This window comes from Pan paniscus, chromosome 13 (genome assembly GCF_029289425.2).
Source record: "Pan paniscus chromosome 13, NHGRI_mPanPan1-v2.0_pri, whole genome shotgun sequence".
Classification (NCBI taxonomy): domain Eukaryota; kingdom Metazoa; phylum Chordata; class Mammalia; order Primates; family Hominidae; genus Pan; species Pan paniscus.
In genome coordinates, this window is record NC_073262.2 from 98,393,211 (window position 1) to 98,415,951 (window position 22,741).

At 37.8% G+C, this 22,741-nt stretch overlaps 1 protein-coding gene across 1 annotated transcript in view; it reads right to left on the bottom strand.

The window, feature by feature from the left end:
* Positions 1 to 22,741, bottom strand: part of DNAH7 (dynein axonemal heavy chain 7) — a 336,155-nt gene that overhangs the window by 37,162 nt on the left and 276,252 nt on the right. The window contains exons 57-60 of the mRNA XM_008950635.4: positions 21,655 to 21,855; positions 14,256 to 14,417; positions 5,159 to 5,344; positions 3,200 to 3,337 (exon numbers count right to left, since the gene is read on the bottom strand). Coding sequence (XP_008948883.3) covers positions 3,200 to 3,337; positions 5,159 to 5,344; positions 14,256 to 14,417; positions 21,655 to 21,855 — 687 coding nt within the window. The remainder of the gene's footprint in view (positions 1 to 3,199; positions 3,338 to 5,158; positions 5,345 to 14,255; positions 14,418 to 21,654; positions 21,856 to 22,741) is intronic.

The following is a 22,741-nucleotide window of genomic DNA, read 5'->3' on the forward strand; positions in this document are numbered from 1 at the left end:
TAGTCTTCTTTTAGATTTTGTTTCCTGGTTTCTGTACTATAAATATTAATATGCTCAAAATTGATTCTGAAAATATTAACTTTTTTATTGTTTTTTAATATTAATTATTTTTACCTAAGTTTCTACTGTGACTTTTTTTTTTTTTTTTTGAGATGTAGTCTCACTCTGTTGCCCAGGCTGGAGTGCTGTGGCACGATTTCCGTTCGCTGCAACCTCTGCCTCCCGGGTTCAAGCACTTCTCCTGCCTCAGTCTCCCAAATAGCTGGGATTATAGGGGACTGCTACCACGCCTGGCTAATTTTTGTATTTTTAGTAGAGACAGTGTTTCACCATGTTGGCCAGGCTGGTCTCAAACTCCTGGCCTCAGGTGATCCGCCTGCCTCGGCCTCCCAAAGTGCTGGGATTATAGGCACGAGCCACCGTGCCCGGCCTCTACTGTGATTTTAACACTTACCACATACCACCATAATATCCTATACAGTTACACAATAAAATAATTAAATGTTGGTACATTTTAATTATGGGCTATTAAAAAAGAGATATGCTCATATAATAATCCTTTATTATGATTCCATAGTACCGGGTTTACAACAAAATATAAAAAACAAATCATAGAGAACAAAAAGTATTTGGCTAAAACTAATGAAATATCTAATTCCATTATATTTAAAGAATCTATGCTGATTTCCAGTAGTATTTTGGTGTGCATAAAAGGCAGCAAAAACTCATTAAAATATTCCCATATTCTAACAAGAGCTGTGCCTCTGCAAAAAAAAAAAACCAAATCCAGGTCTATGGTTCTTCAAAAAATGTAAAAAAAAAAATTTAATAACGCAAACATTCCCCTTACCTATTTCTCACACACAAAGATCACATGATTAGGGTGATAGGTTTTTGAAAGCAATATCCAACTGATACTGATAATTAAGAGCAATTGGGTCCTATTTATTTATAATTATTTATCTTAGCTTTTTCCTCTTTACTATCTTTCTTTAGAGTTATCACAGATAGCATCTGGAATCTTCTAAGGGTTATTTTCCTCTTAAAGATAAGTGGAATTCATTTTCAGAGACATCAGAAAGTTTAGCCTTTTCAGAGATCCTAGACTATTATCTAGTTTTATAATATTCTAAGTTGAAACAATTTTTCTATTCTAAATAGTGTGTGGCAGTTAACCACAAGCAAAGGAGCTCTGCACAAGCAAACTTCTTAGCTCTGATAGCTTCCTCTTTTATTTTTTCCAAGATAAATTAGTTAAATACAAAAAGTCTTGTCATCATTAACTTGCTCTCCAAGCTCTGCAGTTCTGGTCTCTTTACCTCTGAATTGTGATAAACCCAATCTAGAATCACTGAACTACTGCTCACCCATTACTATAACTGTATTCGCCAACCTGAGTTTGAGGATTGAAAGAGGCTGTTTAATTATATACTGAAAAGATACCCCTTGTGTATTTAAACTTATTTGTTTGGTTCAGAGTCATTTTCTGTTGGAATGACCCCACTGTTTTACGTATTCTGTAATGTGGCACACCCCGTCAAGTTTAAGTAAAGCCAAAAGACACTGTTAATGTCCTGTTGTCAGACTGTTGTATATTACATGCAATCTAATGCTCCTAAAGAGCTACTCATTCATGTTTGCACATATACTTTTATGCCCAGGCAATAACTGATTTTAGTGCTATCAATATCTAAAATGGATGTAAAAATAGTCTTTGTTCCTTTTCCCTTATTAGAAAATGTCATAGTAGAGTAGACCAGAGATAGGAGTTCCATGGACTCTTCCATTATTCCATTATGCTATTACTAATGAATAGTCCACATTATCCTTCTAATTTTTAGCTTTTTAAGAATCTCTGGCTATCTGCCTTCTAGTTCTCATCCCCCTTTCAGAATCTGGAAAGAGAATATAGCATAGTGGTTTAGAACACAAGATTCTGGAGCCAAACTGGTAGGAGCCAGACCGCTTGGTTTTGAGTCCTGATTTGAAATCGTACTAGCTGACTTTGGGCAAACTGCTTAATCTTTCTGTGCCTCACTTTTCTCACTGTAAAATGGGAATAGTAATAGTTAGACCCTACTTCGAGGGACTGTCATTAGCATTGCATTGTTATACATAATAGCACTAGTACAGAGTAAGCACTATACAAAAGTATTAACTGTTGCCATTTTTACTCTGAGATGCCATAAAAAGATCAGTTACAATTCAGTTAATAGGATAATTTGCTTGACTGATTATTCTTCCTTAATTCATCAAAATTTTATTGAATCATTATGGGAACTCTTGCCATTTGGACTAATTTCCTTTCAAAAACAAATTAAATTAACAACTGAGCATATCTTCTAAAGGAATAACAATACAAGATAGCTTCCTCTTTTATTTTTTCCAAGATAAATTAGTTAAATACAAAGTCTTGTCATCATTAACTTGCTCTCCAAGCTCTGTAGTTCTGGTCTCTTTACCTCTGAATTGTGATAAACCCAATCTATCTCTTAATAGACAAGCAAGATTAGCAAATGTTTTTCATTAAAATGTACTGACCTGTGCTCACGGCAGCTAAATTCTGGTGTCTTTGCAGATTGTTTTCCCACACCCCAATGCGCTTATGCACTCTCCAGGAGAGCTGCATCTACAAATTCTTCTCCTATACTTTTAAATTCATTTTGTACTTACTATTGCAATTATATTTTAAATGTTATACTAATATAAATCTGAAAAAATATGAGTGTGAATGAAACTGTGTCCATGTAAATCAGTTTAAATGTTCTGGAACAGCTGTTGAAATACTAGGGGACTGGAAAATAAAATAGGTAAAATTTTAGATGAATTCTCTCATCAAACTGCTTCCCAAGTATCTTTGAAATTCTTCTTCCTCTTTAAAGAAATTTAAAAGGGACACAATGTATGATGTATTTAGGTAGGGCAAGAAAGGCAAAATGAAACTCCTAGAAGCAGAATGATACTTAAAGAATATGTCTTGGTTCCCAAAAAAAGATAGATGAAAAAAAAAAAAAAAACGCACGTTCAGGTACTTAGTGTTCAAATCCTTATTTAAGTTATGTATGTATTTTTGTCTTTTCCTTTAAATGTTTCTCCACTTGAACAGAATTGTGTAAGGAAGCCTGTTCAGTGCTGGCACATGTGCCTGGGGAGCATCCTTCCCAGGCCTCAGAATCCAGCTCCTATACAGATCACATACCTGTGTAAGAAGAATGTTATCAAATAGCAGCTGAGTTTCTGACTGATCCTTAGTGATATCTGCATTGGCATTCATCCCAAAGATTTCTGGTGCTGGGGTCAGTGGCAGAGTCTTTGTGTATTCGATGTAGCTTTTGTGCTGCAGAGATGAATAACAAGAAGTCAGGAGATTAGAAATCAATTACTTTCTAGAACTTTTCACAGAAAAGAGGCAGTTTTCAATACTCAAGTTATTGACTGGATAGGCCTGTGACACTGGACATTGAGTGCTTTCACTTTCTTTCAGCCTGGGCCAAAGTTTAAAAAAAAATATGAACAGCTAGGCGCGGTGGCTCACGCCTGTAATCCCAGCACTTTGGGAGGCCGAGGCGGGTGGATTACCTGAGGTCAGGAGTTTGAGACCAGCCTGACCAACATGGAGAAACCCCGTCTCTACTAAAAATACAAAATTAGTCGGGTGTGGTGGCACACACCTGTGATCCCAGCTACTCAGGAGGCTGAGACAGGAGAATCACTTGAACCCAGGAGACAGAAGTTGCGGTGAGCCGAGATTGCACCATTACACTCCAGCCTGGGCAAGAAGAGTGAAACTCCATCTCAAAAAAAAAGAAAAGAGGAAAAAAAAAGAATATATTTACAGAGAAAAAGAAAATGTACCATTCAATTGGAATGGGTTTTTTAATGGGGGGAGGGGAATCCTGGTAACTTCATTTAGAAATTACCTACAGAGAAATCTTTGTGTCATATTTTGCTGATGATTATTCTTAATTTATCACAATAAAAATATTTTTTTCTGATTTACTCTGATTATTCTGTTTACTCTTACTGTAAAAAATTCACCCAATTCAAAAAAGTAAAAATTATTTAAAATTCTATTATTCTGAGATAATCACCATTAACGTTATACTTCTTTTTATGCATACACACATATTTTATATTTTATTTAAATGGACTTCTATTAAAGTTTCATACCTTCCTTGATGCTCATAGAATCATATACAAACATCCACACACACACATGGCAAAGGGGGTTTGGTCATGGATGGCTTTACGATTTGGGTCACTTTACAAACACCTTACTTCATCTTGCTTTTTTCTCACTTGGCAATTCATCATTGGAGATCTTGTTACCCCAGCTCCCATGTTGACTTGCTGTACCCAACAGTGACCTAGGCTTTGGGAGTGATTTTTCCCTTTATCTATACCAACATCTGCCCTTGGCTAGCATGAATCCTAGTGGAAGATGAGGTTAGGGTTGGGGGGTTACAGTATGTGTTTCTGTTGCTTGTGTTTAACTTTCAATATAAGCCCTTTGACTTCTGGGAATAACATGAGAACCAACTTGATTGTCTTAGCAATCTCTAGAAATCCACTGTGATCATCAGAAGGCAGTGGACAGGACTGGAGAAGAGCAGAAGGGAATCTTGGTCTTGTGCTGCAGGTGGTTCTGCGACTCGCTGCCACCTTCTTACCTGTGTGGCCTTGGGCAAATTATTCTACTGTAATGAACCTGCTTTCTCATTTGTAAAAGGAATAAAATAATAATACCAATGTTAATTTGATGCTCTAGTGAGATAATTACTTGCAACTGACTTCCAAATAATTATAAATATTAACTACTACTGCTAATAATATTTTGCTAATACCATCTCTTATGTATTTTCATTTTAATTGGGGACAATGTCTTTTTAGCCAAAGGACTGAGTTTATGATGACAGAACTTCAGGTCACTGAGAAAGCGTGAGACACGTTTCTGATACTTCTTACATTACAGCGAACAGGAAACCCCTAACTCCACCTATAGCATGAGCTTTGTTTTGTCCCTGTATGACTGAAGAAAGCACAGACAAGGGTAACAAAAAAACAAGGTCTGCAGCAAAATCACCATTTAAAAAATATCATCACTACCAAAATAATTTCATGTCTTACTGCTTTTAGTTTTTTTGAAGGGCATACTTACATCACCAGAAGGAGGAACAAAATAGATGCCACTTGAGTCGAACTTATAGTCTGAATTTTCAACTAATTCGGGATTGAAGAATTTGTTTAGAATGCTGCGCAGCGTGCGCCGGTCCCAGTCATCGGTCACTCTGCCTCCATAATTGCATTCGCCAGTCATGTACCGCAGAGCCTCATACGGCAGCTCCTAAAATAGTGCGTGTCAGTCAACCAGTTATCAGTAGCATGTTATACAGAATCGTGTTTCTTGTTTTTTCCTATTATTAAATTAAACATCTTACAAAAAGTTCGCATTAACACAACTTCCCTTCGTATGCTTCCCTGCTAATTGTTGCCATTTTTCCCAGGGCCGTTCACTTCTTTTCTGGCTTTTTATTTCCATCCAGTCAATGCTGAGAATGGAATTCCTCTATTAACTTGTGAATTTATTGTCTATTCAACCAAAATTATTTCAACACCTACTATGTGCCAGATACGAATGAATTAGATCATAATATCATCTATGAAAACTTTGCACAGCTGAGTGACATGCAAAGCAGATAGAGTGTAATTCAGAGGGCTGGGCATGGTGGCTCACAACTGTAATCCCAGCACTTTGAGAGGCCAAGGCGAGAGAATCACTTGAGCCCAGTAGTTTGAGAACAGCCTGGGCAACATGGGGAGACCCTGTCCCTACCAAAAAAAAAATTAACCAGGTATAGTAGCACATGCCTATAGTCCCAGCTAGGGAAAGGGCTGAGGTAGGAGGATCGAAGCTGCAGTGAACAATAATTGTGCCACTACTCTCCAGCCTGGGTGACAGAGCAAGACCTTGTCTGAAAAAAAAAAAAAAAAAATATATATATATATATATATATACACACACACACACATATATATATAAAATAAAACTCAGAGATCAGCAGTGTTACTTCACCACCTTTCAATATCCATATATATTTGACAATTTGAATCATATATATATATATATATACACAATTGTACACTTTTTTTTTTTTTTTGAGACTGAGTTTCACTCTTGTTGCCCAGGCTGGAGTGCAATGGCAAGATCTCGGCTCACTGCAACCTCCACCTCCCAGGTTCAAGCGTTTCTCCTGCCTCAGCCTCCCGAGTAGCTGGGACTACAGGCGTGTGCCACCACGCCCAGCTAATTTTTTGTATTTTTAGTAGAGACGGGGTTTCACCGTGTTAGCCAGGATGATCTCGATCTCCTGACCTCACGATCCGCCTGTCTTGGCCTCCCAAAGTGCTGGGATTACAGGCGTGAGCTACCGCTCCCAGCCAGACTGTACACTTTTTTTTCCACAAATTCCTATATGACTTCTTTTACAATTTCATAAAACATTCTTTGAAAATACTATTTTAATAACTGTTTTCTAATATTAAACACTTTCATTGCTTCTAATTTTTTAGTGTGCTGAATTATGTTCATTAAATATACATTTCTTAAAATGTCTAATGATTCTTCAGTCTAGATTCCTGAAAAGGAAATTACTATTTTCTTTCCAAAGAAAGAAGCTTATAAAAAGCAATTTATAAACATTACCAGTCTGCTTTTCCAAAAAGCTGAAGCATTTGTAGCAGCCAGTTTTAAAATCTTTGCTAATATGGTAGGTCAATAATATTATTTTAATTTGCATTTCTAGAACAATAGTGAGGTCCACAATTATTTCATATGTTTTATAATATTTGTTGTTTTTTTTTAAACTAGCCTCCTATCTACTTTTCCTATTAAAGTATTGTAGGGTTTTTTTTGTTTGTTTTTTGAGTCAGAGTCTTGCTCTGTCACCCAGGCTGGAGTACAGTGGTGTGATAAGGGCTCACTGTCTCCACCTCCAGGGTTAAAGAGATCCTCCTACCTCAGCCTCTCAAGTAGCTGAGACTACAGATATATGCCACCATGCCCGGCTAATTTTTGTATTTTATGTAATGGTGGGGTTTCACCATGTTGCCCAGGCTGGCCTCGAACTCCCAGGCTCAGGCAATCCACTGCCTCAGCCTCCCAAAGTGCTGGGATTACAGGCATGAACCACTGCACCCTGCCCTATTAAAGTTTTAATAGTACTTCTTTGTATATACTCTTTTATAAACTGACTTTTATTTTTCAAATTTGTGGAAATATTTTTTCTACTTAGTTTTAAAAAGTATTTTATTATGTTCTTTAGTGTATAGAATTTTTAGTTTATGAATGCAATGGTGTTGATTTTTCACATTGCAATTTATTTTATCCTGAGCATAAATACTAACACACCCACTAGCAGTACAGAAAATTCTATTTCTCACCACTCTCAAGAAAACAGAGTATTATCATTTAGGAAAATAATTGATAATAAAACAATATAATTATTTTTAATTTTGATTTTGACATTGGCACTCTCAAAATTTTTATTCACCATTTGTATTTCTTATTTTATAAATTATTCACTCTGATCTATGTTTTTCTAATTTAAATGGTTATCTTCTTTTTCTTATTCAAAAGCTCTTTGTAAAAATTGAATCAGTCTTTCAGATAAAATTTTAAATATTTTATCCATTTTGATTTATCTTTTACTTCTATGATGTTTATGATAGTTTAATATAGCAATATTTAAAAATATTTTATGCTAGGCCAGGCGCGGTGGCTCACACTTGTAATCCCAGCACTTTGGGAGGCCGAGGCAGGTAGATCACTGGAGGTCAGGAGTTTGATACCAGCCTGGCCAACATGGTGAAACCCCATCTCTACTAAAAATACAAAAATTAGCTGGATGTGGTGGAGCAAGTACCTGTAACCCCAGCTACTCAGGAGGCTGAGGCATGAGAATCACTTGAACCTGGGAGGTGGAGGTTGCAGTGAGCCGAGATCGTGCCATTGCACTCCAGCCTGGGCAACAGGGCAAGACTCTGTCTCAAAATATATATAATCTCAAAAAATATATATATTTTTATACTAAAATATAGTAATCTCTTGAGAATTTTTTCATCATTTTTGTGCTTTCTGTGTCCTCCTTACAGTAACCTACTAAAATCTAAAGTGCATAGATCTGACATTCTAGTGATCCCACTTTGAGCAAACCTTTCAAGTAGAAACAGTAGCACTAGGGTAAGTAGTAGTGATTAGAGAGGGGAAATTTATTGAATTAGATGCTGGAAATTATAAGACTTGTTATTTGGTAGAACTAGAACTTAAGGCAGTGAATTTAGGAGAACACGTGTCAGTGACAAAGCCCTTGTGAAAAAAAACAAATCAAATCAGGAAGAATTGCAGAACATTTATGTGCTTCCAACTGCAAATGTGAGCGGAGTTTGATGATACACATACTGCCTGGGCTTGCGCTGTTGACAGGCCCTCACCCCATAAAAATGAAGTACAATAAGAAAATGAAATATAATAAGAAAACTCAATGCAAATCAAATAAGTAGTAAATGAGGTAGAGGTGGATCAGCTAGCCCTTGAGAAGGCTTTGTGATGTAGACATAGATGAGATATGGAGGAGGAGAATTTCATAAGGGTTAAACTTGGCCAACATGCCCCTGAGAGTCCATGAGGTAAATGCTATCTTTTGTTTCTCTCAGAAGTTTGGTCAAATCCAGGGCCAATTAAATTGAGGAGTGTTTTCCCCAGGGGTGGGTGGGTTGGTGGGCATGTAGATTACTAAAGTTTCTAGAAATAGTGGCAGTGTGCTGCTTGGATTGCTTCCCTGTTCCTTGTTACAAGAGGGTTAAGACAATGAGCAGCAGGAGAGAGTAGGTGAAAACAGGGCTTGAAGTCAACAACTAGTATTCATGGTTATATAAGAAGTTCATTTTAACCTTAACTAGCAAAACACACACACACACAAAATCTTAATTATCAAAAAGGGGAAATGCTGTGTAAGTGGTCATTAAAACGAAGATCTCTATCTACTTTGAAAGTTATCCACAACATATGTAGGTAAAAAAAGTAAGCTGAAGATAAATATGTACACTATAATAATGTTTTTGAGAAAAAATTATGTGTGTATTGTGTTTATATATGTGTATCTATATATGCACAGGAAAATGTCCAGGCACATATGCCCCAGGATGTGAAAATGGTTGCCTTGGGGATCAGTTAGGGTCAGAATGAGGGGTGAGAGGTGGGTCTTATACATACACACACACACACACACACACACATACAGACACACCCCTACCAAAACAAGAATGACAAAGCAATTGCCCATCTGCCAAGTAGATAATATATATCCACCTAAATTTTCTTCTTTTACACTTTTAATTTTTTCTATTTAGTCTTTATTTGGATCCAACAGAAATTATATATGAAGAATCTACTTTAGCAAATAACCAATTATTCTAACTTCATTTATCAAATACCTCTTCCATTTCTAATGTTGATTGTTCAAGAAGGAGTGCATTAGACTTAATAATGTCAAAGGGAGCTATGAATCCACATTCTGCAAAGAATCCCTCTTTAACTCATGATGAAGTATACATGACTCAAGTATAGCAGTTTTGGCAAGTTTGCAATACAATTACTATGCTGGAGGAATTGTGAAGCACTTGCTGACTTGTCATTTAATAGAAGGAACCACTTTGGTCAGTGAAACATGTCATTTAAAGATTCTTGAAGAAAGTGAAACAGCTCATACTTGTACCACGTAATTATTTATCATTTTTTATTTAATACATTTAAATATCATATGCTTTCACTATAAATGAACTAAAAGAACCACAGAAAAACATGTAAATTAGCCATTTTTTTCCAAAAAAAATTGTATTATTTCTGCAAAGTCCTGAAAGTTAGATGGAGTTCAGCATTTAAAAAGACATAACACTTTTGAAATTACTGTTGCAAATCCAACAGGCACTTGATTTATTCTCTCCAGCATTTAACAGGATGAACTATTCTTGATACTCTTTATTTACTGAGCTTGCTCGCTCCTGCTTTTTTTCCTGGCTGCACCATCTGCCCTCCATGTCTTCTGTTCTCTCTCCTACCATTGTGTTTTGGTGCTCACCAACATACAATCTTTGTTCTCTTCTTTTTCTACAGCACAAGGCCCCCCCTTTAAATCTCATCTATTTTCAGGCTTCTCCTAACACTTGAATAACCTATAAATCTCTATTTTGTGCTCTCTCTTCCCTTGAGTTTTATATCTATATGCCAAGAGCCTAAAAGACATTTTTACCTGGATATCCACTCGCCCATCTGCTCTATACCTATTAATGTCTGGTTCTATTCCCTGTCTGGATTAATGAATGAAATCACCACCAATCCACACCAGAAAACTCACATCAACCAAGGCTTCTCCCTCTCCCTTTACCATTGAACATATAAGTCATTTCAATCCTTTCCCCTACATATCCATTGTATCTCTACCATGTTCCCTAATCTTGCTCAAATGATTTCGTTTAGACTCTTATCGTTATCTGCCTGGGTTATCATGATAGTCTCCTGTATTACTTTTCTATGACACCAATAGGTGGCTTAAAATGATAGAAATTTATTTTCTAACAGTGCTGGAGCCTAAAAGTCTGAAATCAAGGGATTGGCAGGCCACACTCTCTCTCAAGCCTCTGTAAGGATCTTTCCCAGCCTCCTCTAGTTGTAGCTCCAGGTGTTTCTTGGCTTGTGGCAGCACAACTCAAGTCTCTGCCTCTGTCTTCACATGGCTGTCTTCCTTCTCTGGGTGTGTTCAGATTTCTCTCTTTTTATAATGACACTAGTCATATTAGATTAACGGCCCAACCTACTCCCACATGACCACATTTTAACTTAACTAGTTACACTCACAATGACCCCATCCCAAAATAATGTCACATTCTGAATTACCATGGATTAAGACTTCAACATGTCTTTTACAGGGACACAATTCAACTCCTAGTATCTCCTAAAACCAGCCTGCCAGCTAAGTCTCTCTAAATCCACTCTCCATTCTGTTGTAAGAGTGATCTTCCTAAAAGGCAAAAATAGCCTCCAAAAAGCACACCAATAACAACAGAATAACCACCAAATTAGTTGGCATGGCATAACGTTCCAAATCACTCACAGTTAACCAAATTTTTTCACTGATTTGTACTTTTTTTTTTTAAGATTATTTTTAAAGAACAGTTTTAGGTTCACAACAAAATGGAACAAAAGGTATGGGGATTTCCCACATATTCCCTGTCCCCATACCTGCACAGCCTCCCCCAGTATCAACATCCATGACCAAAGTGGCACACGTCTTACAAATGATGAGCCTACACTGACACATCATTCATGAGGACTCGAAGTCCACAGCTGACATTAGGGTTCACTCCTGGGGTTGTACATCCTATGGATTTGGACAGATTCATAATGCTGTGTATCTACCATTACAGTATCATATAGAATATTTTTGCTGCCCTAAATAAAAATCATCTGTGTTCTACCTATTCATTTTTCTTTCCTACCTAAGCCTTGGGAACCAATAATCATTTCACTGTCTCCACAATTTTGCCTTTTTCAGGATGACTGTATTCTCCCACTTAGCAATATGCATTTAAGTTTTCTCCATGTCATTTTATGGTTTAATAGCTTATTTCTTTTTAGCACAGAATAATATCCCATTGTCTGAATGTATCACAGTTTATCCATTCACCTACTAAAGGACATCTTGGTTGCTTCCAAGTTTTGCCAATTATGAATAAAGCTTCTACACATCTATATGCAGGTATTTGTGTGGACCTAAGTTTTCAACTGCACTGGGAAAATACAAAGGAGCATGATTGCTGGATCATATGGTAAAAGGATGTTTAGTTTTATAAGAAACTGCTAAAGTATCTTCCATAGTGGCTGTACCCACACCAGCAATTAATGAGAGTTCCTGCTGCTCCACATCCTTGTTAGCATTTGGTGGTGTCAATGTTCCAGATTTTGGTCATTCTAATAGATGTGTAATGGTCTCTCATTGTTTTAGTTTTTATTTCTCTGATGACATATAATGTGGACCATCTTTTATATGCTTATCATATTGTATATATTTATTAGTGAGATGTCTGTTAATATCTTTGACCCTTTTTTTTTGAGATGGAGTCTCGATCTGTCACCCAGGCTGGAGTGCAGTGGGCACGATCTCGGCTCACTGCAAGCTCCGCCTCCCGGTTTCACGCCATTCTCCTGCCTCAGCCTCCCAAGTAGCTGGGACTACAGGCTTGTGCCATCACGCCCGGCTAATTTTTTGTATTTTTAGTAGAGACGGGGTTTCACCGTGTTAGTCAGGATGATCTTGATCTCCTGACCTCGTGATCTGCCTGCCTTGGCCTCCCAAAGTGCTGGGATTACAGGCGTGAGCCACCGCACCCGGCCGACCCATTTTTAAACCAGGAATTTTGTTTCCTTATTGTTGAGTTTTAAGAGTTTGTTGGATATTTTGGATAAGAGTCCTTTTTCGGATACGTCTTTTACAAACATTTTCTCTTAGTCTGTGTGTGTGTGTGTTTTTAATTTAATTTAATTTAATTTATTTTTTTAAGACAGGGTCTTGTTTAGCTAGGACTTGTATTAGCTAGGACTTCTAGTACAATGTCGAAAGCAGTAGTGAGAAAGGATATCATTGCCTTGTTCCTGATCTTGGTGGGAAAGCTTCTAGTTTCTCACCATTTAAGTACAATTAGCTGTAGGTTTTTTGTATGTTTGTTTAATCAAGTTGAGGATGCTCCCCTCCATTCCTAGTTTACTGAGAGCTTTTTTTTTTTTTTTTTTTGGTTGTTGTTTTGTTTTAAATCATGAATGAGTTGGATTTTTTCAGATGTTTTTTCTGCATCTATCGATATGATCATGTGGTTGTTCTTCTTCAGCTTTCTAATTCATTAACTGAATTTGTAATGTTAAACCAGTCTCACATACCTGCATACTTTTAACTGACTCTTCACTAAATAATATTTTAAATTAGAATATACCCTACAAGTGTTCAGAACAAATTCCTAAATGGAAGAGCTTCTCATCCTTTTTTATTTTTTTTGTTTTGAAAAGTGTAATTATAGCTCGAATACTTCCTCAGGCACTGTATCACTGCATTTTTGCTCCCTTATTAGTGTATTTTTTGGATAAATGTTACTACAAGAACAAAGCTCATTAAATTTATGATTCTTTTGAATATTTTGTCAAATTTAGATGCTGCAGAATTGAGGGCTTTCTGAATTCATTCTATAGAATAAGAATTTGTCTGATGAAACACAGAAGCCCAAATAAAAGATTCTTCACATAAGTTTAGATACACCATCTGAACTCTCAGTATTTATTTTGTTCAGTTTCTTCTTTACTTTTATAGAGATAGAATCCAATGCCTTCCTGTTTGTAAGCCTTTTTAAAAAGTCATAATTTACTAAGTTTCAAAGACCAAAACTTTTTAATACTCAATTGACGAAATGATTTAGTTATAGATTTCAAACTAAATTTGAACAAAATTGTCAAAACTTAGAGGATTAACTTTCAGAAAAAGGCCTCATATTTTTATAGGACATTTGGGTTTATTTACCAAGTGCTTCTTCAAAGGTACAGGCATGTCAAAAATCCCATTGATATATAGCAAAGAGAGAAAGGGTACTGCCATGCTGCATGTGTATGAGTACATCAGAACTGGAGAGGCTGAAATGTGGTTGATGTGACAACATTAGGCTGTTCGGCTTCTTTCCACAGTCTATACCCCAGGTTAACACCAATGGCTTAAATAGATTTTTTTTTTTTTCCTGACAAATGGTCCAAGCTCTGGAATAATGGTATAACGACATTTCCCTAAAAATAAAGTCATACTCCACAAAGGAAGACAACTGGTCTGTTTGTTTTTTACATTTTGGAAGCTGGTTAATAGTCTTCTCAAGTCCTTTTCAAAATAAGTATAATATTATCATTTTTTGGATCTCCCTAAGTGTTTGTGTGTCAAAATAAATGATATATCATGGGTTTCTAATAGACAAACTGATGTCCTAACTACCTAGTATAGCAGTTATAATACCCTATTACAATAAAGTACTACTTAATAAGCTGTTGGGAACTACTCTCCTATTCATTTCATAGGAGTAGAAATTAATCAGAAGTGCCCACTTACTATAACACACTTATAACATGATAAAGAGCAACATAGGTAATGTCCTTGCTGTGATTTTTATGATACCTCATACTGGTTCAGGAACATGTGGAGCTGCTGTACGCTGATTCTCAGATCTGTCTCATTGAACTCATAAGGAATATTCCACCCTAGGGGTCCAAATTTCCGTCTTTCTTGTACCAAAGCATGAAAGAAACACAGGCCATACAGCAATTTCTTGAATTCCTCCTGTAATGAGAAGAAATGATGCCGCATCATTATTTTCTCCATATATTGCATTATATTTACCATATTTTAAAATGAAAGCAAATTTCTTTCATTTATAAATAGCATAGGGACATATTCATCCCAAATTACAATTATAACAGAGTTAAGTATGTTTCTACAGCTTTTCAAGCAAAGTATGTCCGTCTGTGTATATGTTCACATAGCTATGCACACATAGCTGTGTACCCCAGGTTTTTAGGAAGCATTGGAGGCTCATCTAACTTAATGCTGCGTTACAGATTTTTGAGGTCCTTACTGAAGCATCATAAGGCAACATGTAACAATTCCAACGTGTGCTCCCAGATCACCATGGAGAAATGTCAAAGGAGATAATTCGAACCGATTAGAGGTCTCTAAAACCCACGAGGAGAATAGGAAACAAGGAAAATAGAACTTGAAAGAGGATTTGTGAAGAGATTTCCTGGGAGGGAACAGCTGTTATGCTGGGAGTCCCCTTCCCCTAATCCCCAGTAGGGAGGGTTGTGTGGGGTCTACCCTCTAAGTTCGAGTTAGTGAGAAGGAATTGATGGGGCCACCTGGAGAGCTGACACATGTCCCCTGCAGCTGGGGCAGGGTGGAAAGTAGGGAGAGGATGGTAAAAGTGAAGTCGCCACACTCCTCCAATAGTGGGCCCATCCAGTGGGAATCCCAAGGAGCAGACGGAGAGTGTGGGCTGAGAATGGGAGCTGGGGGTCATTTTAAAGGTGCCCTGGTTAAGAAGACTTCTGCCACGGGGTGAGGAAACCCCAAGGGTAAGAGCCTGTATGAAGGGAGTGCTGGAGAACCAGAAGCTGAGGAGGATTTGGAGTAGCCATCTTGAGTAGAGGCACTGCCAAAGGTGACAGAGTCACAGTCACAAAAGTCCAGCAGGGGAGCCTAAGGAGAACCCATGAAAACACTCACAAGAGATTTCACAAAGAGCTCAAGGGTCAGCTTTAAATGATTTGCCAAGTCCAGAGAGCTGTAGGCAATAGCAGCCCCCATCAGGAATTTCTGCCTCTCCCAGCCTTGCCCTCACACACACTTGGAGCTGAGCAGTCAGTATCACCAGCTATCAAGTGCAGGAGGAGTCACAAGAAGAAAGATGCCAACTCCATCTTCCCCCAAGGGCAGGAAGCCCACTAACTACAGGCCCAAGGTGAGACACTGGGAAGTGGAAACCTAGATTTTGAATAAAAGTTGAAGTAATGATCAATATATTACATTATACTTCTTGGTTTCTGAATCAAGGCTGGCTTTACAATTTAAAATGACTACAGAACACTTTACTACCTAACAGTAACCAGAAAAGTCAAAGAAATGGCATTTTATACAAGAGCAGGGGAAGGGTTTCCCTCATAGAATAACTTTGAAAGGTAGAGTGGGAGACAAAAAAAAAGTTACATAAATTTAACCACAGAGGTAGTTAAACATGCTGGGCTAATTCTGGACTATTTTCAATATATTAGAGAATTGAGCAAATCAGTAAATGTGCTGATGTGTTGAAAACCAGGCTTCTCATTGCAGAAGAAGGGATGTACAAATATGGAATGAGGAAAAGCAAAAAAGATATCTGAGAAGAGTGACTGAAATTGGAGGTATTAGTATGAATTCATCACTTCTAAAATATGTATGTAGTATTTATGTGCACATGAACTTGTCTGCATGTATGTGTATTTGTATATTTGCATGTATGTGTGCATGTGTATTTGTATATTTGTGTATGTGTGTACATGTATATACTTCCAAGTTCTCTCCACTGAAAGAGTCAAGAAAATACAGACAGATAATGCAGTAGCAATAAGCTCCTCTAACACCCAAACCATGCTCTCTAATGCCATTCTCCATTAAAAGGAAATGGGATTCTTCAGAAAAATGGCTGATTCCAGGGCTGGGGCAAGATAGGTACACCATGAGCCTGGAACATCTTATGCCAGAAAGTAAGAGGTACTACTGCTACTAATCACCAGATAATAGAATTTTTTTTTTTTAATATGGAACCTATACCAAGTACAGAGGAAGCAGTTTGAAGGAGCCCTAACTGACCAACTCTGGAAGAATCTGAGTACCGAAAGACTCAAGTATAGCAATGAAAATACTTAATGTACCATTGAGGGGGAAAAAAAAGCATAGGAATTCATAGTCCATGCCAATTAATAGATAAACAAATGGCGGAGAAGGGAGAACTGTTGCTTGTAGTAGAGTGCCAAGTGTCGAATGTGGAAGGGAGCACTTGGGTGGGAAATAATATTTTTACAATCATCACAGGAATAACTGGATCAGGTAAGAATCATCAATGATTACTAAGTCTGGGTTGGGGCTGGATTTTGATGAGGAATGGGATATTTTCATGGTGCTAAAGTATCTCCCCCACAGACTGATTATTCCTGGCAAAGGAGAAAGCAGTTATTATACAGTGAGGAAATAAGGCAATACTTTGTCTTGGTGATCAGAATTAGTATCATCAATGAGGGACAAATGGCATCATGTGCCTCCAGATGTGATCTCTGAGCATACAACATCACCTATGGAACATCTTGGCTAAGAATGAATCACCTGAATCTAATCATGAGAAAACATTAAAAAAAAAACCAAAATGAGAAATTTATTAAAAAACAGAGAAGAAGTCCTAGCCAGAGTAAACAGGCAAAAGAAAAAATAAAAGACATCCAAATAGAAAAAGAAGAAGACAAACCATCTCTCTTTGCTGACAATATGATTCTATACCTAGAAAACACCAAAGACTCTGCCAAAAGACTCTTAGAACTGATAAATGACTTCAGTAAAGTTTCAGAATACAAAATCAATGTACAAAAATGAGCAGCATTTCCATACACCAATAATGTTCAAGCTGAAAGCCAAATCAAGGACACAATCCCATTTATAATAGCTGCCTCCCACCCCACACAATACCTAAGAATACATTTAACTAAGGGCTGAAAAATCTCTACAAGGAGAACCACAAAACACCGCTGAAAGAAATCACAGGTGACCTAAACAAATGGAAAAACACTCCATGCTCATGGACTGGAAGAATCAATACTGTTAAAATGGCCATACACCCCAAAGCAATATACACATTCAACACCATTCCTATCAAACTATCAATCATTTTTCACAGAATTAGAAAAAATTAATTCTACAACTCATAAAGAACCAAAAACAGCTTGAATAGCCAAAGCAATCCTAAGCAAAAAGAAGAATACCAGAGTCATCGTATTACCCAACTTTAAATTATATTACAAGGCTACAGTAACCAAAACAGCATGGTACTGGTTAAAAAAAAAGAAAAAAAGAAAAACAGACACATAGACCAATGGAAGAGAATAGAGAACCCAGAAATAAAGCTGCACACCTACAGCCATCTGCTCTTTGACAAAGTTGACAAAAATAAGCAATGGAGAAAAGACTCCCTATTCAATAAATGGTACTGGGATAGCTGGCTAGCCATATGCAGAAGAATGAAACTGGATCCCTACATTTCACCATATTCAAAAATTAGCTCAAAATGGATTAAAGACTTCAATGTAAAAACTCAAACTATAAAAATCCTAGAAGAAAACCGAGGAAATACCCTTCTCAAAATTGGCCTTGGAAAATAATTTTTGGCTAAGTCCTCAAAAGCAACTGCAACAAAAACAAAAATTGACAAGTGAGACCTAATTAAACTAAAGAGCTTCTGGAGAGCAAAAGAAACTATCAACAGAGTAAAAAGACAACCTTCAGAATGGGAGAAAATATTTGCAAACTATGCATCTGACAATGGTCTAATATCCAGAATCTATAAGGAACTTAAACAATTTAGCAAGCAATAAACAAATAACCCCATTAAAATGGGCAGAAAACATGAACAGACACTTCTTAAAAGAAGACTTACAAGTGGCCAAGAAACATAACAAAAAAAGTGCTCCACATCACTAATCATCAGAGAAATGCAAATCAAAACCACCATGAGATACCTTCTCATACCAGTTAGAATGGCTATTACTAAAAAGTCAAGGCCAGGCTCGGTGGCTCACGCCTGTAATCCCAGCACTTTGGGAGGCGAAGGCGCGTGGATCACGAGGTCAGATCGAGACCATCCTGGCTAACACAGTGAAACCCCGTCTCTACTAGAAATACAAAAAATTAGCCGGGTGAGGTGGCAGGCGCCTGTAGTCCCAGCTACTCAGGAGGCTGAACCCCGGGGGGCGGAGCCTGCAGTGAGCCGAGATCGCGCCATTGCACTTCAACCTGGGTGACAGCGAGACTCCGTCTCAAAAAAAAAAAAAAAAAGAAGTCAAAACACAATCGATGCTGGTGAGGCTGCAGAGAAAAGGGAATGCTTATACACTGTTGGTAGGAATGTAAATTAATTTAGCCACTGTGGAAAGCAGTTTGGAGATTTCTTAAATAACTTAAAACAGAACAACCATTCCACCAAACAATCCCATTACTGTGTGTATATCCAGAGAAGATAAAACATTCTACTCAAAAGACACATGAACTCGTATATTCTCAGCACTAATTGCAATAGCAAAGACATGGAATCAACCTTAGTGTACGTCAATGATGGACTGGATTAAGAAAATGTAGTACTTATACACTGTGGCATACTATGCAGCCATAAAAAAGAATGAAGTCAGGCCCTTTGCAGCAACATGGATGCAGCTGGAGGCCATTATCCTAAGACAGTTAATGCAGGAGCAGAAAACCAAATACTGCATCTTCTCACTTATAAGTAGGAGCTAAACATTGGGTAAACACAGACATAAAGAAGGAAACAATAGGCCAGGTGCAGTGGCTCATGCCTGTAATCCTAGCACTTCGGAAGGCCAAGGAGGGCGGACCACTTAGGTCAAGTGTCTGAGACCAGCCTGGCCAACATGGTGAAACCCAGTCTCTACCAAAAAATATAAAAATTAGCCAGGTGTGGTGGTGTGCACGTGTAGTCCCATCTACTCATGAGGCTGAGGTGGGATAATCGTTTGAGCCCAAGAGGTGGAGGTTGCAGTGAGCTGTGATTGAGCCACTGCAATCCAACCTGGGCAATAGAGTGAGACCCTGTCTCAAAAAAAAAAAAAAAAAAAAAAAAGGAACGATACTGGAGACTACTAAGGGGAAAGGGAGTGAGGGGGCAAGGGCTTAAAAACTGTTGGGTACTATGCTCACTACCTGGGTGACAGGATCATTCATATCCCAAACCTCAGCATCACTTAATATACCCATTTAACAAACCTGTAAATGTATCCCCTGAATCTAAAATAAAAGTTGAAAGTACAAAAAAACCAAAAAATACACACACACACAGACACAGACACAGACACACACACACACATATTAAAAAACCAGAGGGAGATGACTTCTTCAGAGATATCAATGTCATAAAAGACAAAGAAAGAATAGGAAAATGTGCCAGATTAAAAGAGACAAAAGAGATGAGGCAATTAAGTATAATACTGAATACTAGACCAATGCTGTCAGGGACGGGAAATGGATATTACTGCATCAACTGACAAAATTGAAACACAAATGATAGATTAAATAACAGTGTATCCTTCTTAAACTTATTAAAAGTAATAACTGTACCAGAATAAGATAATATCCCTATTCTTACAAAATTTACACCAAAAAAATGTAATGATAAAGGGCCATGATATATCTAACTTATCTGATTTACATGCACCTGATGTGGGGGCAGGGGAGGGATGGTCAGGGGAAGGGGGAGAGAGAGAGAGAGGAAACACAAATAATAAAGCAAAAGGAATAAAATATTAACAGGAGATGAATATGGGTAAAAAGGTGGAGGGATGTTCCTTGTACTATTGTTATTTATTTATTTATTTAGAAATAGGGTCTTCTTGCTCTGTCACCCAGGCTGGAGTGCAGTGGGATGATCATGGCTCACTGCAGCCTTAAACTCCTGGGCTCCAGCGATCCTCCCTCCTCAGCCTCTTGAGTAGCTGGGACTATAGGTGTGTGCCACCAAGCCTGGCTAATTTTTTATTTATTTATTTTTATAGAGGTAGGGGTCTCACTATATTGTCCAGGCTGACCACAAACTCCTGGCCTCAAACAATCCTCTTGCCTCAGCCTCCCAAGGCACTGGGATTACAGGTGTAAGCCATCATGCCTGGCCCTTGTACTGTTTTTATACTCGCATTTTTTCTGTAAGATTAAAATTATTTTCAAATAAAAAGTTAAAACAAAAATTATGATGTGCTGCTTTGGCATTTAATGAGACTTTGGTTTTCGTTTGGGCTGTGTTTCATAAATTCCTGGACCTGAAATATAGGTGACTACTGCTGGAGAGACCTTTTGTTCTAGAAGAAAGGGAGGGTTTGAGTTAAAATTTTGCAAAGAGGCTCTGTCTAGTCCATCATACGCAGAAATGCCATCATCATCTATCTGGGAGTAACCTGCTCTCTCTGGCCCTAATCAATGCAAAAGCTAGTCCTATGGCAGATCTTAGAAGCTTAAGAGATGGTTTGACTTAGTTTTAAATATAGGCCCCCTTTTATGTTTTAGTACCCAAGACTTTTGTTTAATGAAAGTACTTCTTTATTTTTAATGTTTTCTTTTGATGTGCACTTAAAACAAATTCAGACATCAAGCGTGTGAGCTTTTTAACAGCAAAAACTTCCTAAAGTTCATAACCCCTCTTAAAAAGAAACTCTTCCATTTTTAATTATGGCAAAACGCTGTGAAACAATTTTAGGTCACAGACATTCACATACATAATTCTAATCATGAAAGCAGTGGGTGGTTTCTCTGCTTGCCTGGTGACGCTAAAAAAGACCCTTATGAGTCCCATCAATCAAGAAGTAAAATCATTTTGGCTCTCATCATAGTTATATGAAGGAAATATTTTTATGTTTTAATTTAGAGACATGGCTCTAAATAGCACAAGGCTCAGTTAATATCCTGAAACAAGATTCTCCAACCTTGCAGATTTGTACTGGGAATGGCTTACAGCTGACTTTCTAAATAGAAAGCTACATTATTAATGACACCCCATAAGATCTCAGCTGAGCAGGAATGAGGCTGGTGCTAAAATTAAAATAAAATATTAATAAAATTGACTTCAGCACAGTCAATAATCAGTTATCAAAACCTACTGCGCTGCGGTGCAGGAGGCCTATTTAATTTTCAGTTTTACTCAGTGCACACATCCATGATCACCAGGGGCCACTTGAAGTGCTTTACAGGGCCGAGGTAACAAGACTTAACCATTACTAACAGGCTTTTTGCAGCTGCCAAAGAACTCCGGATCAGAGATCGGGTCCATGAGGTATGATCGAATGATATTAGCCCGTAAACCTTTTGGTGCTTCATTGGTCATTTTCACTCCATTCTGCAGTACTGACACAGGGAAATTTGGAGATGGGTAACTCGTTAGCCACATTCGGAAATCTGGATGTGTTGACTCTGGGCTTAACTCCTGTAAGAAAATAAATCAGATACAAAAGGGTAAATAAAACCCAAAGAAAATCTCAAAAGCATACATATGAAGGATGAGTTGGAAGGGGGAGGAAGTATTTTTACAAAGTAGAAATGTAACTGCTGCAATTTTCAGCAAAAGCTTTAAAATCTGATGCTGCTCCTAAAACAATAACGCCTTGTTGAGAAGGCCCAAGGTGTTGTCATTCTCCTTGGTAACATTAATTCATACGATTATAAAGTTTACAAAAGTGCTATATAATTTAGAGTTGGTTAAAATAACTAAGACATTCCCAAAACTCTTGTATGTGCACTGATGTTGCTGAAATATTTACAGAAATAATTCTCTGCCCCAGAGCTAGATTAAAGACTAATCCATTTTTCTTGCTGTAGCCAGGTTGTGAGAATAAACAAGGCACTCAGATAAGTCAGGGACAGATTTCTCTCTTACAGAACTCTGTGATGGTATATATGATACAATTCAACAGGTCATGAGAACAGTCTCAGTCTGGAGACAGATGAACCATAAGCAGACAGGCACAAACATAAAACCTCTGATAGGCCAGGCATGATGGCTCACGCCTGTAATCCCAGCACTTTGGGAGGCCAAGGCGGGCGGATCACCTGAGCTCAAGAGTTCGAGACCAGCCTGGCCAACATGGTGAAACCCTGTCTCTACTAAAAATACAAAAATTTAGCCGGCCATGGTGGCAGGTGCCTGTAATCCTAGCTACTCGGGAGGCGGAGGCACCAGAATCGCTTGAACCCAGGGGGCGGAGGTTGCAGTGAGCCAAGATCGTGCCACTGCACTCCAGCCCGGGTGACAGATTGAGACTTCATCTCAAAACAACAACAACAACAAACACCTCTGATATAAGGCATGAAGT